Genomic DNA, 21,055 nt, shown 5'->3' on the forward strand with positions numbered 1-21,055 from the left:
TATTTTTTATTGGATGAATGAAAACATTTTTAAGACAATATATGAAGGATTTTATTTTTTCTTTTGCTTCTCCTTTGTTAGACTGTGTATTCTATACTCTTGCATAACCTTTTGTGGTTTTAATTGAGCAAGGTGACTGTGGGCTTGTGGGCTGTGCTTTTATTGTGATATTACATGTCACATTACATGTGAGCTCACTGTTGAGGTTTGGAAACGTGTTACTCAAAACTCAGTTTGACCACATCGAGCATTGATCATCTCTCATTTACACTGATGATGGCTGTGGATTCTGTTGGTAGTTCCTCTTCTCTCTTTTAGCTGGTTGCTTCATACAGTTGAGTAGAAGCTGGTGCGGATCTGGACTCTCATGCTAGACTTTATGAGTCTTTACACATGAAGTCAAGGTATTGCTGAACCATTTTTACTGATTTTACTGAGGGGCTGATGGTGTTAAACTGAAGGGAAGACTGACAGAAACAGAAAATGGCTGAAAAGAGTGATTTGTGTCTGCTGGGACTGATCATTCTCTGCTCACTTCTCACAGGTAAAAACACATTTCTACATGCTCTTTAAACTCACGAGAAAGGGTTAAATATAAATATACTTACATACAAATGTTTTACTAGAGCTGGTCTGGCATGGAGTCTGTGAATGAGTTAGTTTCAACATGCTTTATTCGTCCTCACATTCATGTTCTGATCTCACAGTCACCGTCACTTGCTGTGTACCACCTGATGTATTCTGGTGTGTGTATCACATTATATTGATAACTCAGCAGAAAAATAAAAACTTCCATTCCAATTTATTAGCAAAGCTATTTGTGTCACGAACACTTTTAACTAAAAATGTAGATTCCACAACATTTATAAAACTGAAATAGTATATTGTAAATAAAAATGTAAGTGCAATAGGTAAACATTCATAACACTGAAATAGTCAGCATGCTTAATTATCAACAATATTATTGATCTGTCTGCATTGACACCATTATATGAGAACCGAACTGAGCTGGACGATGACATCACTTTTTTCAGTCCAGCTGTATACATGAACTAAATTAATAACTAATGATTTTTACAACCTAAATGACCTTGGACAATATGGACAATGACACTATTTTCTTCTAGAGCTAAAGTAAAGCCTTAAATAAACTGTTGCATTATTTTCCTGTTATCTCTGTAAAGCTGCATTGAAACGATCTATGTTTTGTAAAAAGCGCTATATAAATAAACATGACTTGACCATCCTCTACTTTGCTTTAAACAATTTTTTTGTATTTTGATAACTCGTCTGCGAGTCGGGATCACAGCACGTGCATTCATAATATATATACACTACTGGTCAAAAGTTTTAGATCGGTTAGATTTTTAATGTTTTTAAAAAGTATCTTCTGCTCACCAAGGCTGCATTGATTTAATAAAACAAAAACAAAAAAAAAACTAATATTGTGAAATATTATGACAATTTAAAATGACTGTTTTCTATGTGAATATACAGTAAAGTGTAATTTATTCCTGTGATCAAAGCTGAATTTTCAGCATCATTACTCATGTCTTCAGTGTCACATGATCCTTCACAAATCATAGTAATATGCTGATTTTATGCTCAAAAAAAACATTCATTATTATCAATGTTGAAAACAGTTTTGTAGAATTTTTTTTCAAAATTCTTTGATGATTAGAAAGTTCAAAAGAACAGCATTTATTTAAAATAGAATATTTTCTAACATTATAAATGTCTTCTTTACTGTCACTTTTGATCAGTTTAACTCATCCTTGATGAATAAAGGTATTGATTTATTTTATTTCTTTCCCCCAAAAATAAAATAAAAATTCTTACTGACCCCAAACTTTTGAAGGGTAGTGTTTAATGTTACAAAAGCTTTAGATTTCAGATAAATGCTGTTTTTTTTTAAACTTTCTATTCATCATAGCATCATGAAATAAAAATGTAAAAACTATTTTCAACATTGATAATAATCATAAATGTTTCTTTTCATCATATTAGAATGATTTCTGAAGGATCATGTGACACACTGAAGACATGAGTAATGATGCTGAAAATTCAGCTTTGGTCACAGGAATAAATTACACTTTACGATATATTCACATAGAAAACAGATGATTTACATTGGAATAATATTTCACAATATTACTTTTTGTTTGTATTTTTAAATCAAATAAATGCAGCCTTGGTGAGCAGAAGAGACTTCTTTTAAAAACATAAAAAATCTTACCGATCTAAAACTTTTGACCGGTAGTGATAATATAATCCAGTGCAGAAAGACTAGATACCCAATATGCATTGCAGCATGAAGCTTTTGACCGTCACCATTGTTGAGATTCATTCGCTGATTCTTAATGTCTATTTGTGTCTAAATGACACATTTAAAAATTCTTCATTAATTATTATGACATTGCTGGATCTCATACTGTATAATCACAGGGCTATTATAATTTAAAATATTAAATTAATAACACCTCAGGAAGACTGCATACTAAAACTAGGTGATGATTTCATTGTTATCATCAATATCTAACCGACATTGTCTGGATGTGTTCTCGTTTGGCTTTTCCTGTCAAATGACTCTTACAAACACAGTTACAGCAGACAGAGAAAATATAATGTCTAAAAGTCTAGAGCCCAACTAAAGCAAACACTGATCACCATGATGGTAATGTCAAATGAAATAATAAGATCTCAACATCTAAACCTCTGTTAATTCTCAATAAGAGCTTCTGTAGACGTCTAACAGAAATAAAGTCAGTCTGGGGTGCGTTTCCCAAAAGCATCGTTGGCCAACTATGATCGCAATTCCCATTGAACTCTATAGGTAACAACGGAACTTGCGACCATAGTTGGCTTTGGGAAACGCACCCCTGGTTAGAAATAAGTGAAGCTGGTAATGCTGTTTGTGGAGTTGTTTAATCCTCCTCTGCTGAGATCTTCACAGATTTAATGTCTTCTTTTATTTCATCTAAGGCTGTGGCTGAAGTCAGTTGTGTGTTTGGAGAATGTTCTTATAAGAAACATCTGTTATCTGGCTGTGCACTCATACTGTAACGTTGAGGTTGAATGATAGGAGGAAGACACCACGTGCAGCAAACTTTATAAAAAAAAAACCAAAACTAGACAAACTCAGACTAGGGAAACAGGAACTAACCAAACAACTAACATACAATAACAAGAACTCACAAAGACTAAGACTAGAAACAAGTTAACAAGGGGGCGTGGCTAATTAGAAAAACAGTCAGTTGTGTGTTTGGAGAACGTTCTTATAAGAAACATCTGTTATCTGGCTGTGCACTCATACTGTGAAATAATAAAAAATAAAAACAATTATATAAAAAATAATATAAATTATTAAATTAAATGTAGTTATTTAATGTATTGTATTTTATTATTTAATATGTTTTAATTATTTATTTTAATTGATTACATTTCATTAATAAATTAAAAGATATAAACAATATCACAATAGTTAGCTGTATCAATATTTTTGCACAGTCCTGCTGAATAACTGATATTTGACACTGAGAATGTCCTGTTGTCACAGGGGTTTGTTTGTAGTTTCATTTATTAATATAATAATGATCACTCAAATGTACTTGTGTTTCAGGAACCAGTGGAGTGAATGATGATCATGTGTTCATCAGATCTGGTGAAAATGTGCGTCTGCCCTGTATTAATGCTCTTTCTGACTGCAAATCTAAAACTACATGGACCTACTCTAACAGCTTGGGATATTCAACAGCAGTTAAACTGATTGATCGAGGGATAAAGAATAAAGACACAGAGAAACATGAGAGACTGAGTCTGGAGTCTGACTGCTCTCTGAACATCAAGAACGTCACAGAAGAAGATTTAGGATTTTACAACTGCCAACAATATGTGGATGACACACAACAAGGATCTGATGCACGTGTTTTTCTGCATGTTCTTCATGGTAAGTTTATGATTATGTGGTCAATTTAAAATTCTCCCTTTAAACTCAGATGATGATTGAAGAGTCTGTGATTTGTGTCTTGTGTTCAGTTTCAGTGTCTCCATCATCTTCATCTTCATCCTCACAGACTGAGATCAGTCCAGGCCGCTCTGTGACTCTCTTTTGTCAGTTGTATTCATATATTGGATTCCCATGTGATAATTGGTTCAATTCTAAGATTCTTGAGCTGTTGTGGGTGAATCAGGCTGGTGTTGATCTGAAGACAGACTCCAGATATCATATATTATCATCAGATCACTGTAACATCACTCTGACTACAACACTCCTGAATGAAGATAACAACAGAGAGTGGAGATGTCAGCTTATTCTCAAAAATAAAGTCAAGACCTCAGTCAGATTCACTGTCAAGTATTCAGGTGAGAAAACAATCTCATGAATCAGTGTTGGAAGAATTTCTGTTAGATGTAACGATAGATAATCCTAAAGTTATCTGCAAAGCACTGACGTGAGAAAGACAGGGATGATGTACCTTTAGAAACGTGTGTGTTTGTAGTTGAGGGATCCTGTGAGAGTGTGATGTGGACTGGATTCACTGCTGTCGTTGAAGCTTGAGCTGTAAAGGATGAATGTTAGTTCAGAATCAGATGATTCATACCTGTAGTTCCCTTTCGTGGTCACTCCGAGTTACGTCGGATGACGACGATTGGGGTTTCGCTTAGAAAGCCTCTCACCTTCGAGTATATAAAACGAGCCAATGGCAATGAAATGCCATGGGTCTGCGGAATTTGCATAGCGTATCTCCGCCCACCGCAGGGGGTATATAAGGAAGTACGCTGCAATATGCAGATATGTTTTCGCTTCGGAGCCAAGTTCAGTACTTCACTCCACAAGCCTTTTGAGTGTCATCTCAAATCTCTTCGAGACGAGCGGCTCTTCAGTGTGTTTGTGTGACGGCGCTTTCCAGCGAGATCGCATTTCCTGCTGCTGATTTGTGCAGTAATCTGCCGACAGTGAGTGTGTTTCTCCCTGGGCGCTTCAGCACTCTGCTGAGCTTTTCCACTCTCTAAAAGAGCTGCACGCGGCACGTCTTTTTCAAGACGGTTCGCCCGTGTATTTTCTGGATGTGTGTGCGCACTGTGCGGTCATCTGCCTAACGGTCGCGAGCGCTGTTTTGCGTGTTGGGCTTAATCACGCTTGGCAGCGCTCGTTGATGAGTCATGTTTTCATTGCAAAAAAAGAAACTAAAAAAAAAAAAAAAAGAAAAAGAAGGGAACATGACCATCGCGATGTTTATAGATCAAGACTCAATGATCTCCATGTGAGTAGAGTCCCCTCTGCCACACCCCAATTTATCTCTTCCTCGAGAAGGGATACTTTGGCTGGTGGCCAGGGTGATCTGAGGGTTTGGTGTGGCACAACAACCGGCGAGTCAATTCCTCGGGCCACACCCCCCTCCACAGACCATGCACTCACAGCATCACAAGGTGGGCTTGATTCCTCTGGAAATGAAGTTTCGACTGCGTTGCCTCCCACGGGAGTGCCATCGTTGCCGGGACCGATCCAGAGCTGTCAGCCATGCTTTCCCGGGCAGCTGAAAGCATCGGCTGGAGTGGCCCCGCCCTCCCCCCGAGCGCTGTAAGCTTCTCCCGGACGTGCATCAGGACGCCTGCGCTGCGCGAGACTCCACGTGACTTTCGCGGCTCGCGGGTGTCCTCCGCCTTCGCTGCTTTCGATCGCACGGTGATCATGGTCTGTATGTTCCCCGTCACTATCGTGGCACGGTCATGCAGTACTGTGTGTCGCCTGCGCCTTCGATGCAGTGCTGTCCCGGGAGTTCTGTCGAACCGGCCGCAGTGGAACGCTAGTCCTTCCCTGGCCAACCCTGGCAGAACGCGGAAAATTTTAACCACGCCCCTATGCTGGGACGCTATGCCTCCCATGCCCGGCCTGGTTGTTCCGCCGCGCACACTGCTGACCTCGCTCTCGGGCGACATCGGTACCTGCGTGATCCTGGGTCAGGTGATGTCCACTATGTGGTCCAGACATGGGCTTAGCCAGGTTGATGTGGTAGGGTCTGAGAATTATTTTTCTCAGCTCCCCCATGTCCCAGGCTGAGCTCTTTGGCGGTGTGGCTTCGGCCACCTGAAGCAGACTCAGGTTCTGTACCGATGGTCATCCATCCGTGCGGTCTCCTTAGTCTTCTTCCCGCCAAGGCCCCCTCCATGCGGCTGCTCCCCTCGGGCCTTCACCAGCTCTGAGTAGGAGGAAGTCACAGGAGGGTTGCGCTGCCCGTCTCCGCCCCTTAGACTGCCACGTCAGTCTAAGCAGCACCCTTGAGGCGGGCAGCCTGGTCGGCGGTGTGGTTGAGGACTGCGCCCAACAGTCTTCGATCACTCCAGAAGCGGACTGAGGCTATGCACTGACGGTCATCCGTTGGTGTGGTCTGCTTAGTCCGCTTCCCGCCGACGCCACCTCCATGCGGCTCCTTCCCTCGAGCCTTCACCGGTCCGAGCACGAGGAGGTCGCTGGAGGCTGGCACCGCCTGTCTCTGCCCCTTAGCCGGCTAACACCTGGCTAAGCAGCACTCCTGAGATGGGCAGCTTGGAGTTAGGGCTCAGTTCTTCGGGGAGTTGGGAGCAGGACCACTCCTTCCCCCAGTGGAGGGCTGGGGGAGAATCTTGTTCTAAAGAACTGATGCTCTTTCTCTGAGCTTTAAGAGGCAGTGGATGACAGCACGCGCCGCCCACGGGCCACGCTCCTCTCATCCCCCCTCTGTCGCCAGACCCCTGCCAGAGGACGCCCCCGTGGGACGCGCACCCTCCCCTGGCCTCCTCTGGCAGGATGCGGTTTATGACCGTGCCCCCGCACAGGGCTGCTATGCCACCCTCGCCGGTGCCGGTCATTCCGCCTCGCTGCCCCACCGACGGTACGTCTGTGGTTCGTATGACCCCGCTGGTGCACTTTCTGGAGGCCTGGCTAGAGCTTCCCAGACTGTCCCGCTGGGTCGCAAGAACCATTAGATTCGGCTACGCGATTCAGTTCGCGATATCTCCTCCTATGGTCGGGGGCAATGCCCCTGTCATAAGAGCGGAGGTCGCCACCCTACTGGCGAAGGGTGCGATCGAGATTGTCCCTCCAGCCGAGATGAAGTCCGGCTTCTACAGCCCCTACTTCATTGTACCCAAGAAGTCCGGTGGGTTACGGCCAATCCTCGACCTGCGCATCTTGAACCGCTCCCTTCACAGGCTGCCGTTCAAGATGTTAACGGCCAAACACATCCTCCAGTGTGTACGGCCGCAGGATTGGTTTGCAGCGATCGACCTGAAGGACGCCTACTTCCATGTCTCCATTTTACCTCGACACAGACCGTTTCTACGGTTTGCTTTCGAGGGGCAGGCATACCAGTACGCGGTTCTCCCTTTCGGGCTAGCCCTGTCTCCTCGCGTCTTTACGAAGGTCGTCGAGGCAGCCCTTGTTCCCCTCCGGGAACACGGGGTTCGCATCCTGAACTATCTCGATGACTGGCTAATCCTAGCTCACTCTCGAGGCCAGGTTTGCGAACACAGGGACCTAGTGCTCCGGCACTTAGCTCGTCTGGGCCTTCGGGTCAACTGGGAGAAGAGCAAACTCTGCCCCGTGCAGAGGATCTCTTTTCTCGGTATGGAGATCGACTCGGTCGCCATGTGCGCGCAGCTTACGAGCGAGCGCGCGCAGTCACTGCTGACTTGTCTTCGCCAATTCGAGGGCAAGAGTGCGGTTCCACTGAAATTATTTCAGAGGCTCCTGGGGCATATGGCATCCGCAGCCGCAGTAACGCCGCTGGGATTTCTTCATATGAGACCGCTTCAGCTTTGGCTTCGCGATCGAGTCCTGAGGTGGGCATGGCAACACGGCACGCTCCAAGTCCCAGTGACTCCAGCCTGCCATCAGACCTTCACCCCGTGGACGAACCTCAATTTTCTACGGGCCGGAGTGCCCTTACAGCGAGTTTCCCGGCATGTTGTTGTATCAACAGATGCCTCCACCACGGGCTGGGGCGCCATGTGCAATGGTCATGCTGCCGCGGGCTCCTGGACAGGACCCCAGCGCCTTTGGCATGTCAATTGCCTCGAGTTGCTGGCTGTACGTCTCGCCCTGCACCGCTTCCATGCGCTGCTCAGGGGTCAGCACGTACTAGTCCGATCAGACAATACCGCAACAGTAGCGTACATCAACCAACAAGGTGGTCTACGCTCCCGCCGTATGTCGCAACTTGCTCGCCACCTCCTCATATGGAGTCAGAAGCATCTGAGGTCGCTTCGAGCCATTTATATCCCGGGACACCTGAACCAGGCGGCCGACGAGCTGTCTCGAGTTCGGCCTCTCGCTGGAGAATGGCGGCTCCATCCCCAGACGGTCCAGCTGATTTGGGATCAGTTCGGCGACGCACAGGTAGACCTGTTTGCCTCCCACGACTCGTCCCATTGCGACCTGTTTTATTCCCTGACCGAGGGCACGCTCGGCACGGATGCACTGGCGCACAGCTGGCCGCGGGGCCTACGCAAGTATGCGTTTTCCCCAGTGAGCCTTCTTGCGCAGACCTTGCGCAAGATCAGGGAGGACGAGGAGCAGGTCATTTTGGTTGCCCCATATTGGCACAACCGGACCTGGTTCTCCGAACTAGTACTCCTCGCGACAGCACCTCCCTGGCCAATTCCTCTGAGGAAGGACCTCCTTTCTCAGGGACGGGGCACCCTTTGGCACCCTCATCCCGATCTTTGGAACCTCCACGTGTGGCTCCTGGATGGGACGAGGCAGGTTTGAGTACCTTACCACCTGCGGTGGTGGCTACCATCACTTCCGCTAGAGCACCGTCCACGAGACATGCCTATGCGTTGAAGTGGAACCTCTTCGTCAACTGGTGTTCTTCTAAACGAAGAACCCACAAAATGCCCGATCAGTGTCGTGCTTTCCTTCCTGCAAGAAGGGTTGGAGTGAAGGCTGTCTCCCTCCACCCTGAAAGTGTATGTTGCCGCCATTGCCGCACATCACGAAGCAGTTGATGGTAAGTCTTTTGGGGAAGCACGACCTGATCGTCAGGTTCCTGAGGGGAGCGAGGAGACTAAATCCTCCTCGTCCTCCCCTCGTACCTTCTTGGGACCTCTCAGTGGTTCAAACTGCCATGCAGAGTGCTCCATTTGAGCCTTTACAGTCAGCGGAGCTTAAGTTCCTGTCTATGTAGACAGCGCTCCTGGTTGCATTGGCCTCCATCAAGAGGGTAGGGGACCTGCAGGCATTTTCGGTTGACGAAGCGTGCCTGGAATTCGGGCCGGCTAACTCTCACGTGATCCTGAGACCCCGGCTTGGATACGTGCCCAAGGTTCCTACCACACCCTTTCGAGAACAGGTAGTGAACCTGCAAGCGCTGCCCTTGGAGGAGGCAGACCCAGCCTTGGCACTGCTCTGTCCAGTACGCGCCCTTCGTGCTTACGTAGACAGAACGCGGTGTTTCAGGACCTCAGACCAGCTCTTTGTCTGTTATGGTGGGAAGCTGAAGGGAAAGGCTCTCTCAAAGCAAAGGTTATCTCACTGGATAGTGGATACCATTGCTTTGGCATACCAGCAGCAAGGTCGTCAATGCCCCCTTGGTGTGAAAGCCCACTCCACTCGTAGTGTGGCTTCTTCTTGGGCTCTAGCGCATGGCACCTCGCTAACAGACATTTGTAGAGCTGCAGGCTGGGCGACACCCAACACATTCGAGAGATTCTATAATCTCCGAGTAGAGCCAGTTTCTTCTCATGTACTCGCTTCAACCAGCCGGTACTAGATTCTGCTCAGGTGTCTTCGCTTGCTCGCCATTCCTCTCCACGGACGGGATACGTGCGATCATCTTCTCAGGTGAGTCTGATAAGCTCTGAGTTCCTCCAGCACTGGTTACGTCAACGCCTGAGTTATGCCAATCTGCCATAACACAGCTCTTGCGCTTGACTAGGTGCCTCCATGTGCATGGTCCCCCCTTTGGGCGACCCCCACATGTGTATTCCACTGTAAGTCTCTTTTGAGCGTGTGTCTTTCCCTTGGCAAGCCACCTTGCCACCCCTGGGGTTTAAATATTCCACCTGCGGCTGGACACCTCAGTGATACCCCATATGCATCCCTCTGGGTCATATGTGTCTCTCAAGTCCCCCCCTTAATGGTTGGGCATAATTGCATATTTCTCCTGAGATATGCTTCCCAGTGTACCTTGGTATTCCTGTGTTAAGTAGGACTCCTTCGTTCGTGCTATTCTCACAACAGGGAGCTCAGACTTACGCAGGGCACTGGATGACAGCTGAGGTGGCGTGATTAGACTGGAACCCCAATCGTCGTCATCCGACGTAACTCGTAGTGACCACGAAAGGGAACGTCTCGGTTACGGATGTAACCCTCGTTCCCTGAGTAGGGAACGGAGACGTTACGTCTTCCTGCCACTTCCGCTGTATCGCTGAAAAACGCCTGAGTTCAGTCTCGGCTCCTCAGCGAAGACATATCTGCATATTGCAGCGTACTTCCTTATATACCCCCTGCGGTGGGCGGAGATACGCTATGCAAATTCCGCAGACCCATGGCATTTCATTGCCATTGGCTCGTTTTATATACTCGAAGGTGAGAGGCTTTCTAAGCGAAACCCCAATCGTCGTCATCCGACGTAACGTCTCCGTTCCCTACTCAGGGAACGAGGTAGGGATGGGCGATATATCGCATGCGATTGTTATGCGCATCTCATCAGTAAAGCCGGTTCCTTGATTAGTAGTAAATCGCCTTCACCTGCTTTCAGATGGAGCGGCATTTACTACAAAGAGCCGTAGTTAACTGACAAGCTGAGCCAAATCACATCAATATCGCGGACGTATCGGCAGCAATAATTAATGCGATATGGCTCAGCTTGTCAGTTAACTACGGCTCTTTGTACACAGCAAAAACTCCAGTAAATTAACACTGCTGGGAGTGTATGAGTCCACACTCAAGAGTGTTAAAGTTAATGAGATAATTAAGTGATTAATTTAGTTATGATTGAACATTATTGAAGACACCTGATGTTAACAAGCAGAATCACTGAAGGAGAAAATCTCAAATTGTAAGTTACCATTGTGGTGATGGGTGTTTGCTTTAGTTGGGCTCTTGACCATTATATGTTTACTTTAGATTTTGTTTGGCTGTTGTATCTGAATTGTAACTGCCAGTTGAACAAAGAAAAAAGTGATCTGTTGCTGTTGGTTACATTATAACATTCATCATTTGAACTTGATCACTGAACTCATTAAGATCTTTCATTCTGACTTCGATTTATGTTGTTGGTTAGAGAATCTGCATAAATGGCCAGAATTTTTTATATAATTTAAAGGATTTCTTAAAAGTTTTTTTTTTTTTTTTAAATCGTTCTTTTAGGCACACACAGATGTCAAGATTCAGTCTATGCATCTCAACAATGGTGACGAGCAGAATATTCAATTAGGAAAAGTAAATTACATAGACAATTCAGATCATAATTTATTCATACCGCAATGCATGATGGGAGCCATTAATGAGTTGTGATTGGTGGCAGCCACTGCAACATGCTTTATTATTGTCACCATTGTTGAGATTCACAGGCTGATTATTGATGTCTGTGTTTTAAATGAATTTATCTAAATGTCTTTTGATCAGAACAATGTTTATTAAATATTTTGAATTATAAGTAAAGTACTGATAATCATAGGCTGAAGAATCACTAATTTGCTGCTAACAAGTTAAACCAAACTATCTCAATAAGTTTCCTTTTTCAGATCACAGCATGATTATGTCAACACATAACCAACACTATAAGATAATATTTTACTTTGTTCATTTAACTGTTATAAATCAATAACAGCAGACAAACAACAGTAAATATTAAAGTAAACATATAATGGTCTAGAGCCCAACTAAAGCAAACACCCATCACCTTAATGGTAACTTACAATTTGTGATTTTCTCCTTCAGTGATTCTGCTTGTTAACATCAGGTGTCTTCAATAATGCTCAATAGTCACTTAATTAATCACTTAATTATCTCATTAACTTTAACACTCTTGAGTGTGGACTCATATACACTCCCAGCCCCAGGAGTGTTAATTTAACACCGCTCCATCTGAAAGCAGGTGAAGGCGATTTACTACTAATCAAGGAACCGGCTTTACTGATGAGATGCGCATAACAATCGCATGCGATATATCGCCCATCCCTAGAACGAGGGTTACATCCATAACCGAGACGATTTCAATCATATTTTAATGAGTTAACAGATGTGGTTTTCTTCTAGAATCAGTCCCTAGATATATAATTGATTCCTCTGTGACGACATTAAGAGATGGAGAACTGTGTGCAAAGTAATACGTTTGTCAATGTGCTCAAGATTTTTTGGTACATTTATCACTGATAAGTCATTAGTTAATGATGAGTTAATCATTTACAAAAAAAATGACTTTATATTTATAAATTATTAATAAGTGATGTGCTAACTTTTTATAAATATCTTGTTAATTCAGTTATAAGTAAGTTATGTAAATGATTAGTTATTTATGAACTAATCATTTACAAAACATGATATTTATAAATTATTAAAAACTGGTATGCTAACGATTTACAAACGTTGTAAGTATACTTTATTATTAAACACACGTTAGACACTTTATTTCCACTCTTGGCATATTTTCTGATTTTTAATTGAAAATAAATGCCTTTTCGATCTGATATGTGATGTTAAAAATGGCGTAGAGCGAGTTCTGCAAAATAAGGATTAGACTTTGCGTCAACTTTCTGCCACTGCCTTAACCCTACACTATTGCTACTGTGGACAATCCAGCGTCTAACATCATTTTGTCTGGCCCAATCAGACATCAGTGGGCGGAGTTAGTGTAAATAGACACTTCACTGTGATTGGCTGAACTCAAAGTAGAAATGGTTTCATGTGTTTACAGGTTTACAAATGTTTTCAAACTTGCCCTGTTATAATGCTGAATGAAGACAAACCATTAAAGTACATAAATGTATAACAATCACTTTATATTGATGATCCAGAATTCAAGGTCCATCATTTCTGTGATATGAAGCTAAAGTATTATGTGATGATGATGCTGTGTATATGTGGCATTATGTGTTGAACTGAACTAACAGACGTGATCCACAGATCCAGGAGAAACTGAAGTCAGCGTGACTGCTGGATTAATATACAGAGGTACGACACGTTCATTTATACTGACAGCTTTATAACAATAAACTATCAGTCAGTCTGTAAAAGCTTCATCAATAACTGTTGATAGTTGAATACCCTTGACTTCAGTCATGTACAGTTTCTCTTCTTCCTCTCATGTTTCCTGCAGTGATTGTGACTATTGTTGAGATCGCAGTGTTTGCTGCTCCTACTGTGATTCTTCTTCAGATCATCTGTGCAAGAAGAGCTGGTGAGTTTTGAACCACACACAATATGATCATTCACACTCATCTGCAATCATAAAAAAACACACAGACACAAATTCACGGACGGGCATTACATTTTTCCAGAGGGGCACGTGTAACGGAGGCTAGTAGTTGCTGTGCGAGTAAACCTCACTCCTCTCAATAGGCGCTCTAGCGATGGACACTATAGGCTGCAGTCTTTAGCCTCCTTGTTAGAGCGCCTGACTCTCACGCTCATGAGGTAAATACGACCTCACAATGTGTCAATCAGTTTAGACATTGCCTCCGAAACTTTCGTCCGTCATTAAAAAAAAATCGGATCGGGTTCGATTTTCTGTGTTTTTCGCATCCGTAGCAAGTATTTTGAGAGGTGTTTCGACTAATCAGAGCCACTGAATGACGAATATGAAAAAACGAATACGAAAGTTTCGGACTCACTCAGTGGTCAAGAAGCTTAACAAGGTTGCGCTGTTGAGGCTCGCGCAGCCTCTTGAGGAGAAATCGAAACAAATGAGCACAGTTTTATAACAGTCTATGAAAGTAGCACACACAAAGAAACTCTGTTAACATTCTGTGGTGAAAAATAAAAATGTGGAGTTTTATATTTATAACATATGATACAGTTCAGCAACATCACACGATCAAGTGTGCTTAATACCATCACGATTGAAAATGTGACACTGATTTCATATGACAGTTCAATAAACCAGTAATACTTTCCTTTTACTGTGGTTACTGAAGTCAGTCAATGGTTCTATTTCGAATTATACGAGATGTCAGTCAATGGTTTTATTTTGCAGGGAGGAAGGACTTGCAGAACCCAGAGGAAATAGAGATGCCTGCAAAATTACAATAAAATATTATAATAAAATACTGGTAAGTGTTGAGCAAATCTGCAAGAATATTTAAAATACCAAAAACGTATTGAGGATCGTTTATTGTTTTCTTTTTCTTTTTTTTATTCTCAGAAAAAAAGAGGGGTGAAAAACTCTGAGCACCCTGAAGAAATAGTGAAACCATTAAGTTTAGATTAAAATATTTTTACAAATAAAAGGCCTGATTTATTTTCATTTATATGGATTTTATGGACATTTGCCTTCAAGGCAAATCTGTAAATTTGTTCTAGGTCATTTTCTTGTGGATTGTATATCTGACTGTTATAAATCAACAACAGCAGACAAGCAAAATCTAAAGTAAACATATAAGGGTCAAGAGCCCAACTAAAGCAAACACTATTCTCCATAATGGTAACTTACAATTTGAGATTTTCTCCTTCAGTGATTCTGCTTGTTAACATCAGGTGTCTTCAGTAATGTTCAATCATCACTAAATTAATCACTTAATTAGCTCATTAACTTTAACACTGCTTCAGTGTTCATTTAACACTCTGCTCAGAGTTTATATAATCCACACTCTCAGTGTTAATTTAACACTCTCAGTGTTAATTTAACACTGGGGGATTTTGCTGTGTAGCTGACTGTGTGTCTGTGTAGAAGCCTGTAAGAGTATGTAATTTGTTTGCATATGATGGAGCCTCTCGCTCTGCCATTAAATCTATGGTAAGCTGTGTGTCTTGTTCTGCCATTATAGAATATAGGATGACTGGGGGCCTCTAATCTTAAATAGGTTGGGGACTCTTGTTCAACTTTAAAAAAACAGACTGATTTCAGACATTTAAAAATGGAAGAATTAATAAACAATAGTGTTGCAGTGTTTGAGAATGTATGTGATGTATTTACCCCCACTTGGAGGAGAACTAAAGGAAAACTGTATGAAAAGACTGTGCTAGAACTGGTCCAGCAGTTGTTCTGCAGACCAACTCGGCTTAATTTCTTTGTAATAAATTGTATCTTCTGGCATCAAATCCCCATGACTTCGAGAGTGATTTTTTCGAGGCGACAGTAGCCACCAAGCATGCTATCAAATGGAGTATACTTTGAAAGGCTGTGCATTCCACTTGTACACATGCGCTAGCGTACGTATAATAAAATCTGTTCATCAGCCAGCACGTGGTAGTTTTATGTAACAGCAGTGGCTCTGGACATGTGATTAAGAAGTCAGCTTTTCTTTTTACATTTTTGCTAGTTTTTTGTTTTTACAATGAGGCATTTATTCTGACCAATATCTGACATTCTGTCAGATGTTGGAGCTTGACATTAAAACAAATTTTGGGTTTAGACAGTTGGAGTCCAACATCTTCCTGATGGTACATTGATATGCTGTGCCTGCTCATACAACACACATTCATACTATATGTATCTACTGAAAAGAGGATGCAATTTTGGACACCGCCACACTCAAAACACTGTCCTTTACCATTCACGTCCTACCGTTATGTTTTACCAGCAGACATAACCAATCCTCATTCTATTACACATGATGACTGCAAAAGATGAAAACAGGATCCAGACCTACAGGTGTAACGTTTATTGAATACTGACCGGAAAGATCCTCACAGGGTAACGACTGCAGAAGAATGGAAAGAGTGTGTGAATGAAGGTTGTTGTGAATGTGTGTAGATGTGTGTTAGTTACAGGATCAGAGAATGACACCGTTCCTCTGTCATAGTCCAGATTCACTCTCACACTCATTAGCCTCTGTTTTACAAGAAAGCCATACTGTTCAAATGGTGATTTGAACTGATCATATCGCACACACCAGACATCAGTGTTAAAGAAAAGGTTTCCCTTTCTCTGGTTTGATGCTGTAGTTACACCAAGACTCCAGACTAAACTCTCTTTAACCTCCACATCCCAGCAGTGTGTTCCTGAGTTAAAACCCTCTGAACCCACAACACAGTCATAACAGTCAAATCTCTCTGGATTATCAGGAGGCAGTTGTTCGTTTCTTCTCCGTTTCACACTGGTCAGATCATCAGACAGGACGAGACGTGGATTTGCAGTGTTTGGATCCAGAATCACAGGAGCTGATGAGACATAATCAGCAGATTATGAATTATGACACTCGTTCTGTTGAACAGACACATTGTCGGTGTTAGTAGTTTCATAGTAATTTTTACCATCAGTGTTTTATGGTGCATCACAGCAACTATAAACATTAAATATGTGATTCAGACATGTGTGTCCCATTAACAGAATCATCTCTCAGGAATGTAAGTATCCTGGTTCCCTGAGAAGGAAACAAGAAGATGTGTATCATGGTGTTGATGCAATAGGAATGCTCCTGCGTGCGCTGGTGTCTGAAACGTGTGAAATTACATCAATTCAATAGCCGACGAAAGGGTCAGGTTATGTAGCATGGTGCGTCAAGACCATAAAGGGGAACTGTGTCAAACGTCATCAGATTTTGATTGTCTGAAGGAAGATATACGCAGGTATGCTAAAGTATGGCAATGCAACACAGCGCCTCGTTCCCTTCTTAGGTAACCGGGTTACATACGTAACCTGAGACGTTCCCTTTAGAGGGAACTCAGTGCTGAGACATGGTTTTTAGACGTTATGGGAGTGAAATACCCAATACGCCATCCTGAAAGAATGCCTGCCCAACAAAGCTGTAAAAAGACACAAGCACAGACCTTGTGAGCCAAAAGAATGGATCAACTCAAAAGGACTTGAGCCTGGGGTTGGATCCATATACAAACTGTAAAATCGAATAAAAGTGTCCTTGCGGAGGGAGCTCTAGCATTCAGAATGGTCTCAACAACCTCAGTCGAGAGACCAGACTGTAGAAGTGGGTCCCCCTCGGGAAAAACCAGAGGGAATAGACTCTACAGAGGTGAACAGGTCCACTTCCGCTCTGCTGAACCTCCCCCTGGGCCTCAGCCTATGTCTTGACAGGATCCCAGACAGCAATATAATGTCAGCCCAGATCTGGCCCACATTTGGTACTCATGGATTCCACACGGCCCAGATGGTGCTGGTTGGGATGTCTGCTCCCACATTCGAATGCCCAGGAATGTAAAATGCCATCAATGAGAACAGTTTTCCCATGGTTCAAAGCAAGGTCTGCTGCACCAGCCTCGACTGGGGGAGTGAAAGCAGCCCACCCTGGAGGTTTATATAAGAGACAACCACTGTGTTGTCCAGCAAAGCAGGTTCTTCTGTGCTGGTTAAGTCAAAATGTCATTAGTTGAACAGACATTCATCATTAAGTCACCATTTGAGGTTCCTCAGATCAGCACACTGGCAGAACCTCAGGATAATTTTTATATCAGCTAGTTCACTGAAGAGTTTATGAAATGAGCACACAAGTTTCTGCATGATCTCTAGAGACTGTCAACTATCCCTCCAGTGACACCATTATAAGGTACTTCAAATATGTGCTGATTGGGTTCCTTGAGTACACGATATTATATCAGAGGTTCTCCAGTGATGTCAGTCTGGAGAACCCAGTCTTCATTCTTTTCATTTATACACTGTTCTGGACTTGAATTGATGAAGAAAGGAGTCAAAAAAAATCATTGTTATAACAGCAGAACCTGATTTCACCAAGTGCAACTTTTTCCTGGATCAACATCTTTGTTGATCCTGGAACAACATTCCAATCAACCAATCAGATTTGAGGGACAAGTTTACAGTTTATGTCAAGTTTAGGCTCATAACCAGGGTTAGGTGATTCTACATCAGTGTTATTCACCTGTCATTTCCCTTTGATTTTAGGGATAACTTATGGGTAGGGTTAGGTTTAAAGGTGGGAATATGGTTAGGATTAAATTTTCGGACATGAATGTTGTTCCAGGATCAACAAAATATATTGACCCAGGAACACTTCTAACTCAGCAAAATCAGGATGTGCATAAGAACATAATTGAAAATATTTACTATCAGACCTAGTATGATCTTCCCTTACTACAAACCATCAAATAATCTACTATACATGTACTGTGTCATGAAAAAACATTAACTATCCACCCATCTGTATGTGTAACATTACAGATCTTCTCTAGACTCACTATTTTGGACGATGTTCTGCATCTTCTTCCAGACTCTGAATGGCAGGTTGCCCAAGTAACGTGGCACATGAATCAAAGCTCCTGAAGGTATCTGTGGATCCGGCTGTGAGATCTGGACTCTGGAAGAACATTCAGTAGTCAGAACTGCAGTGGCTTTGGATCAGAACCAGAGAGACCAGAGACACCAGCAGATCACTCACCTTTCCATTGAGACTGGAAACTCCTGCAGAACAAACAGACCATTTATCACCAAGAACTCAATCAATGAACCAATGATCAGTCAATGATCTGAAATCAGACCTTGAGAAAGCAGACGTCATTGGCTTTCATCATCTCCTCCATGTCTTTGATTGTGTCTGAAAGAGCTGAGATGTGTGTGTTCATCTCCTCCAGCTTCTCCTTCATCATCTGCTTCTTCTGCTCCTCTTCCTCCCTCAGTGCAGTGACTGTAGCTTCTTCTTCATCTCTGAGAAACTGATGAAGCTTCTCAAACTGCTGTTTAATCTGACACTCTGTGCGCTCAGCTTGAAACTGAAATCAAATCATATTCACATCAATCATCTCAAAGGCACAACTTATTCTGGAGCAGAATGAAGCGTGAGTGGCTAAATGTGGGTTAGTTAGCTACAACTTTAACTTTCTGAAGTACTTGTACTATAGTTGTAGATGTTCTGTCTTTGTAGGGTGAAAAATCTCATCAGCCTCTCTTCACAAAGTGACAAAGTTTTAAATGGCTTATGAATAAGATACATTCATATGTAATATTTTGCTGGGTAGTAACTAATTACATGTAATATGGATTCCATAATCAGATTCCAAAAATGAAGTGCTTGTAATTAGATTATAATACTTTTTAAAATACTCGTAATCAGACTACTTTTATATTGATTACATGATTACATGTTGTGCTCACAATGGCTGTACATTATTAATAATTCATTGATTCATCAATTCATATCTTTCATATTTAAATTCCATTTATTCCAACTTTTTTGTCAGCTGAACCTCTTTGACTTAATACGTTTACTTGAAGTACCCCCTGAGATTTAGTTAGGTTAATATTACAATTAATATTAAAAGCTTTTCATTAAACTCACAAACCCCCTGCAGTTCCATCACGAACCCCAGTCTAGGAAACCCTGGCGTAATGTTATATTTAATTCACTTCATGTGTATAATTACAACGAATGGAATATATGTATTTTCTTTCTCTTTGTATTTTTATATCAATATGGTACAAGATTATCCTATTCAAATCAACATGGTAAACAAGTTAGGTGAAAAGTAATTAAAAAGTAAAAAGATTGTTACCTTAAATGTGTAATGGATTAATTTACTAACTACAATTTTTGTCATACAAATTGTAGTCGGTTACTGATTCCAAATTACAAGTAATCTGTTGAAAGCATAACAACTGAACCTTTAAGGAACATCAGTCAATAAAGCATTTTTATTAACTCTATGAACATTATAACTAAAATATTGCAACCATGTCTGAATGAAAATGCATCATATTAAACCGAATTATGTGCTGGTGCTTTAGACATTTTTGGTCATTTAGTGTTTCTGTGAACAGAGGTTTGAATAAAAAGTCTCTAAAGTTACTTATAATTATAAAATAATATTAAAATACTGATGACACATGCACGTATGAATGTCTTCAAATTGTGTATTCTCTTGAAGACATTTCTACGTACAAGTGTCATCAATATTTTTCATCCATCAATCCTCACCTTGATGTGTTGAACTGTTTCCTCAAACTCTCCTTTAATGTTTTCATCGTGTTTAAGTTTCTCCTGTAAGGACTTCAGTGCTGTATTGAGCTCTTCCTAGAATTTAAAGTGAAAATCTATAAGACACCAGATATTTCTGTAATGTGTTCAAATCCTTAAATAAATCTTTCTTACCTTATATGATGAAACCACTTTACTGATTGGTCTGACTTTATGATTGTCATGTTTCTGTGAATCAATACACACTAAACACATAGGCTGTTTGTCCTCCAGACAGAAGAGTTTGAGTTTCTCACTGTGTAAACTGCAGATCTCCTCAGATCCTGATGAACGCTTCTCCTTTCTCTCCTTCAGGAACGACTCGCACAAGTTTTTTAACACCAGATTGAATGGAGGTTCATCACTTGAGGATCTTCTCCTGCAGAAAGGACACTCCTGTGTTTTCTTGGTTCTCCAGAACTGTTGAAGACACTCTTTACAGACACTGTGGCTACATGATAAAAAAAACAGGATCCTTGAAGATTTCATGACACACGGGACAAATATAATCATCTTCAGCTGCTGAAGCCATTTTCACTATTTGAGCTCCAGCAATCTAAACTTTACTTCACTTTCTGAATGATGTTGCAAAAATTAATAACCAGAGAATCACAAAGATCTTCTTGAAAGTGTTTTTCTTCGTTCTCCACTGATCACTGATTTTTTTTTTTTTTTTTTTTTTTTTTTGAGAGTGAGTTTGACAGAAAGGAGAAATAATGAGTCAGACTCTTCCTGGTCAGTGTTGTTAGACGGTGGAGTTTATTATTAACTTTGGTTATGTTGTGAATTAGGTCAGACCGCACCTCCAGGTTAAAGTTTAACAAAATGTGAAGCATTGACTCACTCAGGTAGTGTATAATGCTCAGATCAAACTCAAATGAACTCATGAGAGAACACAAATATTGATAATAATAAAAAAAAACACACAAAAAACAGTACAGTTACATTTTGATCACTTAAAATCACATTATTTTATTTCATTATAATGAAA

General features: G+C 41.9%; 1 protein-coding gene and 1 pseudogene across 2 annotated transcripts; one reads left to right on the forward strand and one right to left on the reverse strand.

The window, feature by feature from the left end:
• The first annotated feature begins 267 nt into the window (after positions 1-267).
• On the forward strand, positions 268-15,241 carry LOC308700392 (uncharacterized protein). The gene is made up of 7 exons (XM_081381999.1): positions 268-544; positions 3,620-3,946; positions 4,036-4,362; positions 13,112-13,159; positions 13,305-13,385; positions 14,181-14,256; positions 14,349-15,241. Exons 1-6 carry the CDS (start codon positions 484-486, stop codon positions 14,234-14,236), a joined length of 900 nt encoding a protein of 299 aa, XP_081238125.1. The 5' UTR covers positions 268-483; the 3' UTR covers positions 14,237-14,256; positions 14,349-15,241.
• Positions 15,242-15,806: 565 nt separating this feature from the next.
• On the reverse strand, positions 15,807-20,596 carry LOC308695208 (nuclear factor 7, ovary-like; annotated as a pseudogene). The gene is made up of 6 exons: positions 20,200-20,596; positions 20,026-20,121; positions 18,593-18,823; positions 18,493-18,515; positions 18,293-18,411; positions 15,807-16,306 (listed from the first exon to the last, which is right to left on the reverse strand). The product of its transcript is annotated as a nuclear factor 7, ovary-like (transcript).
• Between the last annotated feature and the right edge of the window lie 459 nt (positions 20,597-21,055).

The sequence above is a fragment of the Scardinius erythrophthalmus genome, assembly GCF_964197995.2.
Source record: "Scardinius erythrophthalmus genome assembly, chromosome: 1".
In the NCBI taxonomy this organism is placed as follows: Eukaryota; Metazoa; Chordata; class Actinopteri; order Cypriniformes; family Leuciscidae; genus Scardinius; species Scardinius erythrophthalmus.

Bases quoted from the DNA above. Each gene is read 5' to 3' on its own strand.
- LOC308700392 (XM_081381999.1), top strand. From the start codon at position 484: ATGGCTGAAAAGAGTGATTTGTGTCTGCTGGGACTGATCATTCTCTGC. The intron at 4,363-13,111 runs GTGAGAAAACAA...CGTGATCCACAG, and splicing joins ATTCACTGTCAAGTATTCAG to ATCCAGGAGAAACTGAAGTC. The intron at 13,160-13,304 runs GTACGACACGTT...TGTTTCCTGCAG, and splicing joins TGCTGGATTAATATACAGAG to TGATTGTGACTATTGTTGAG.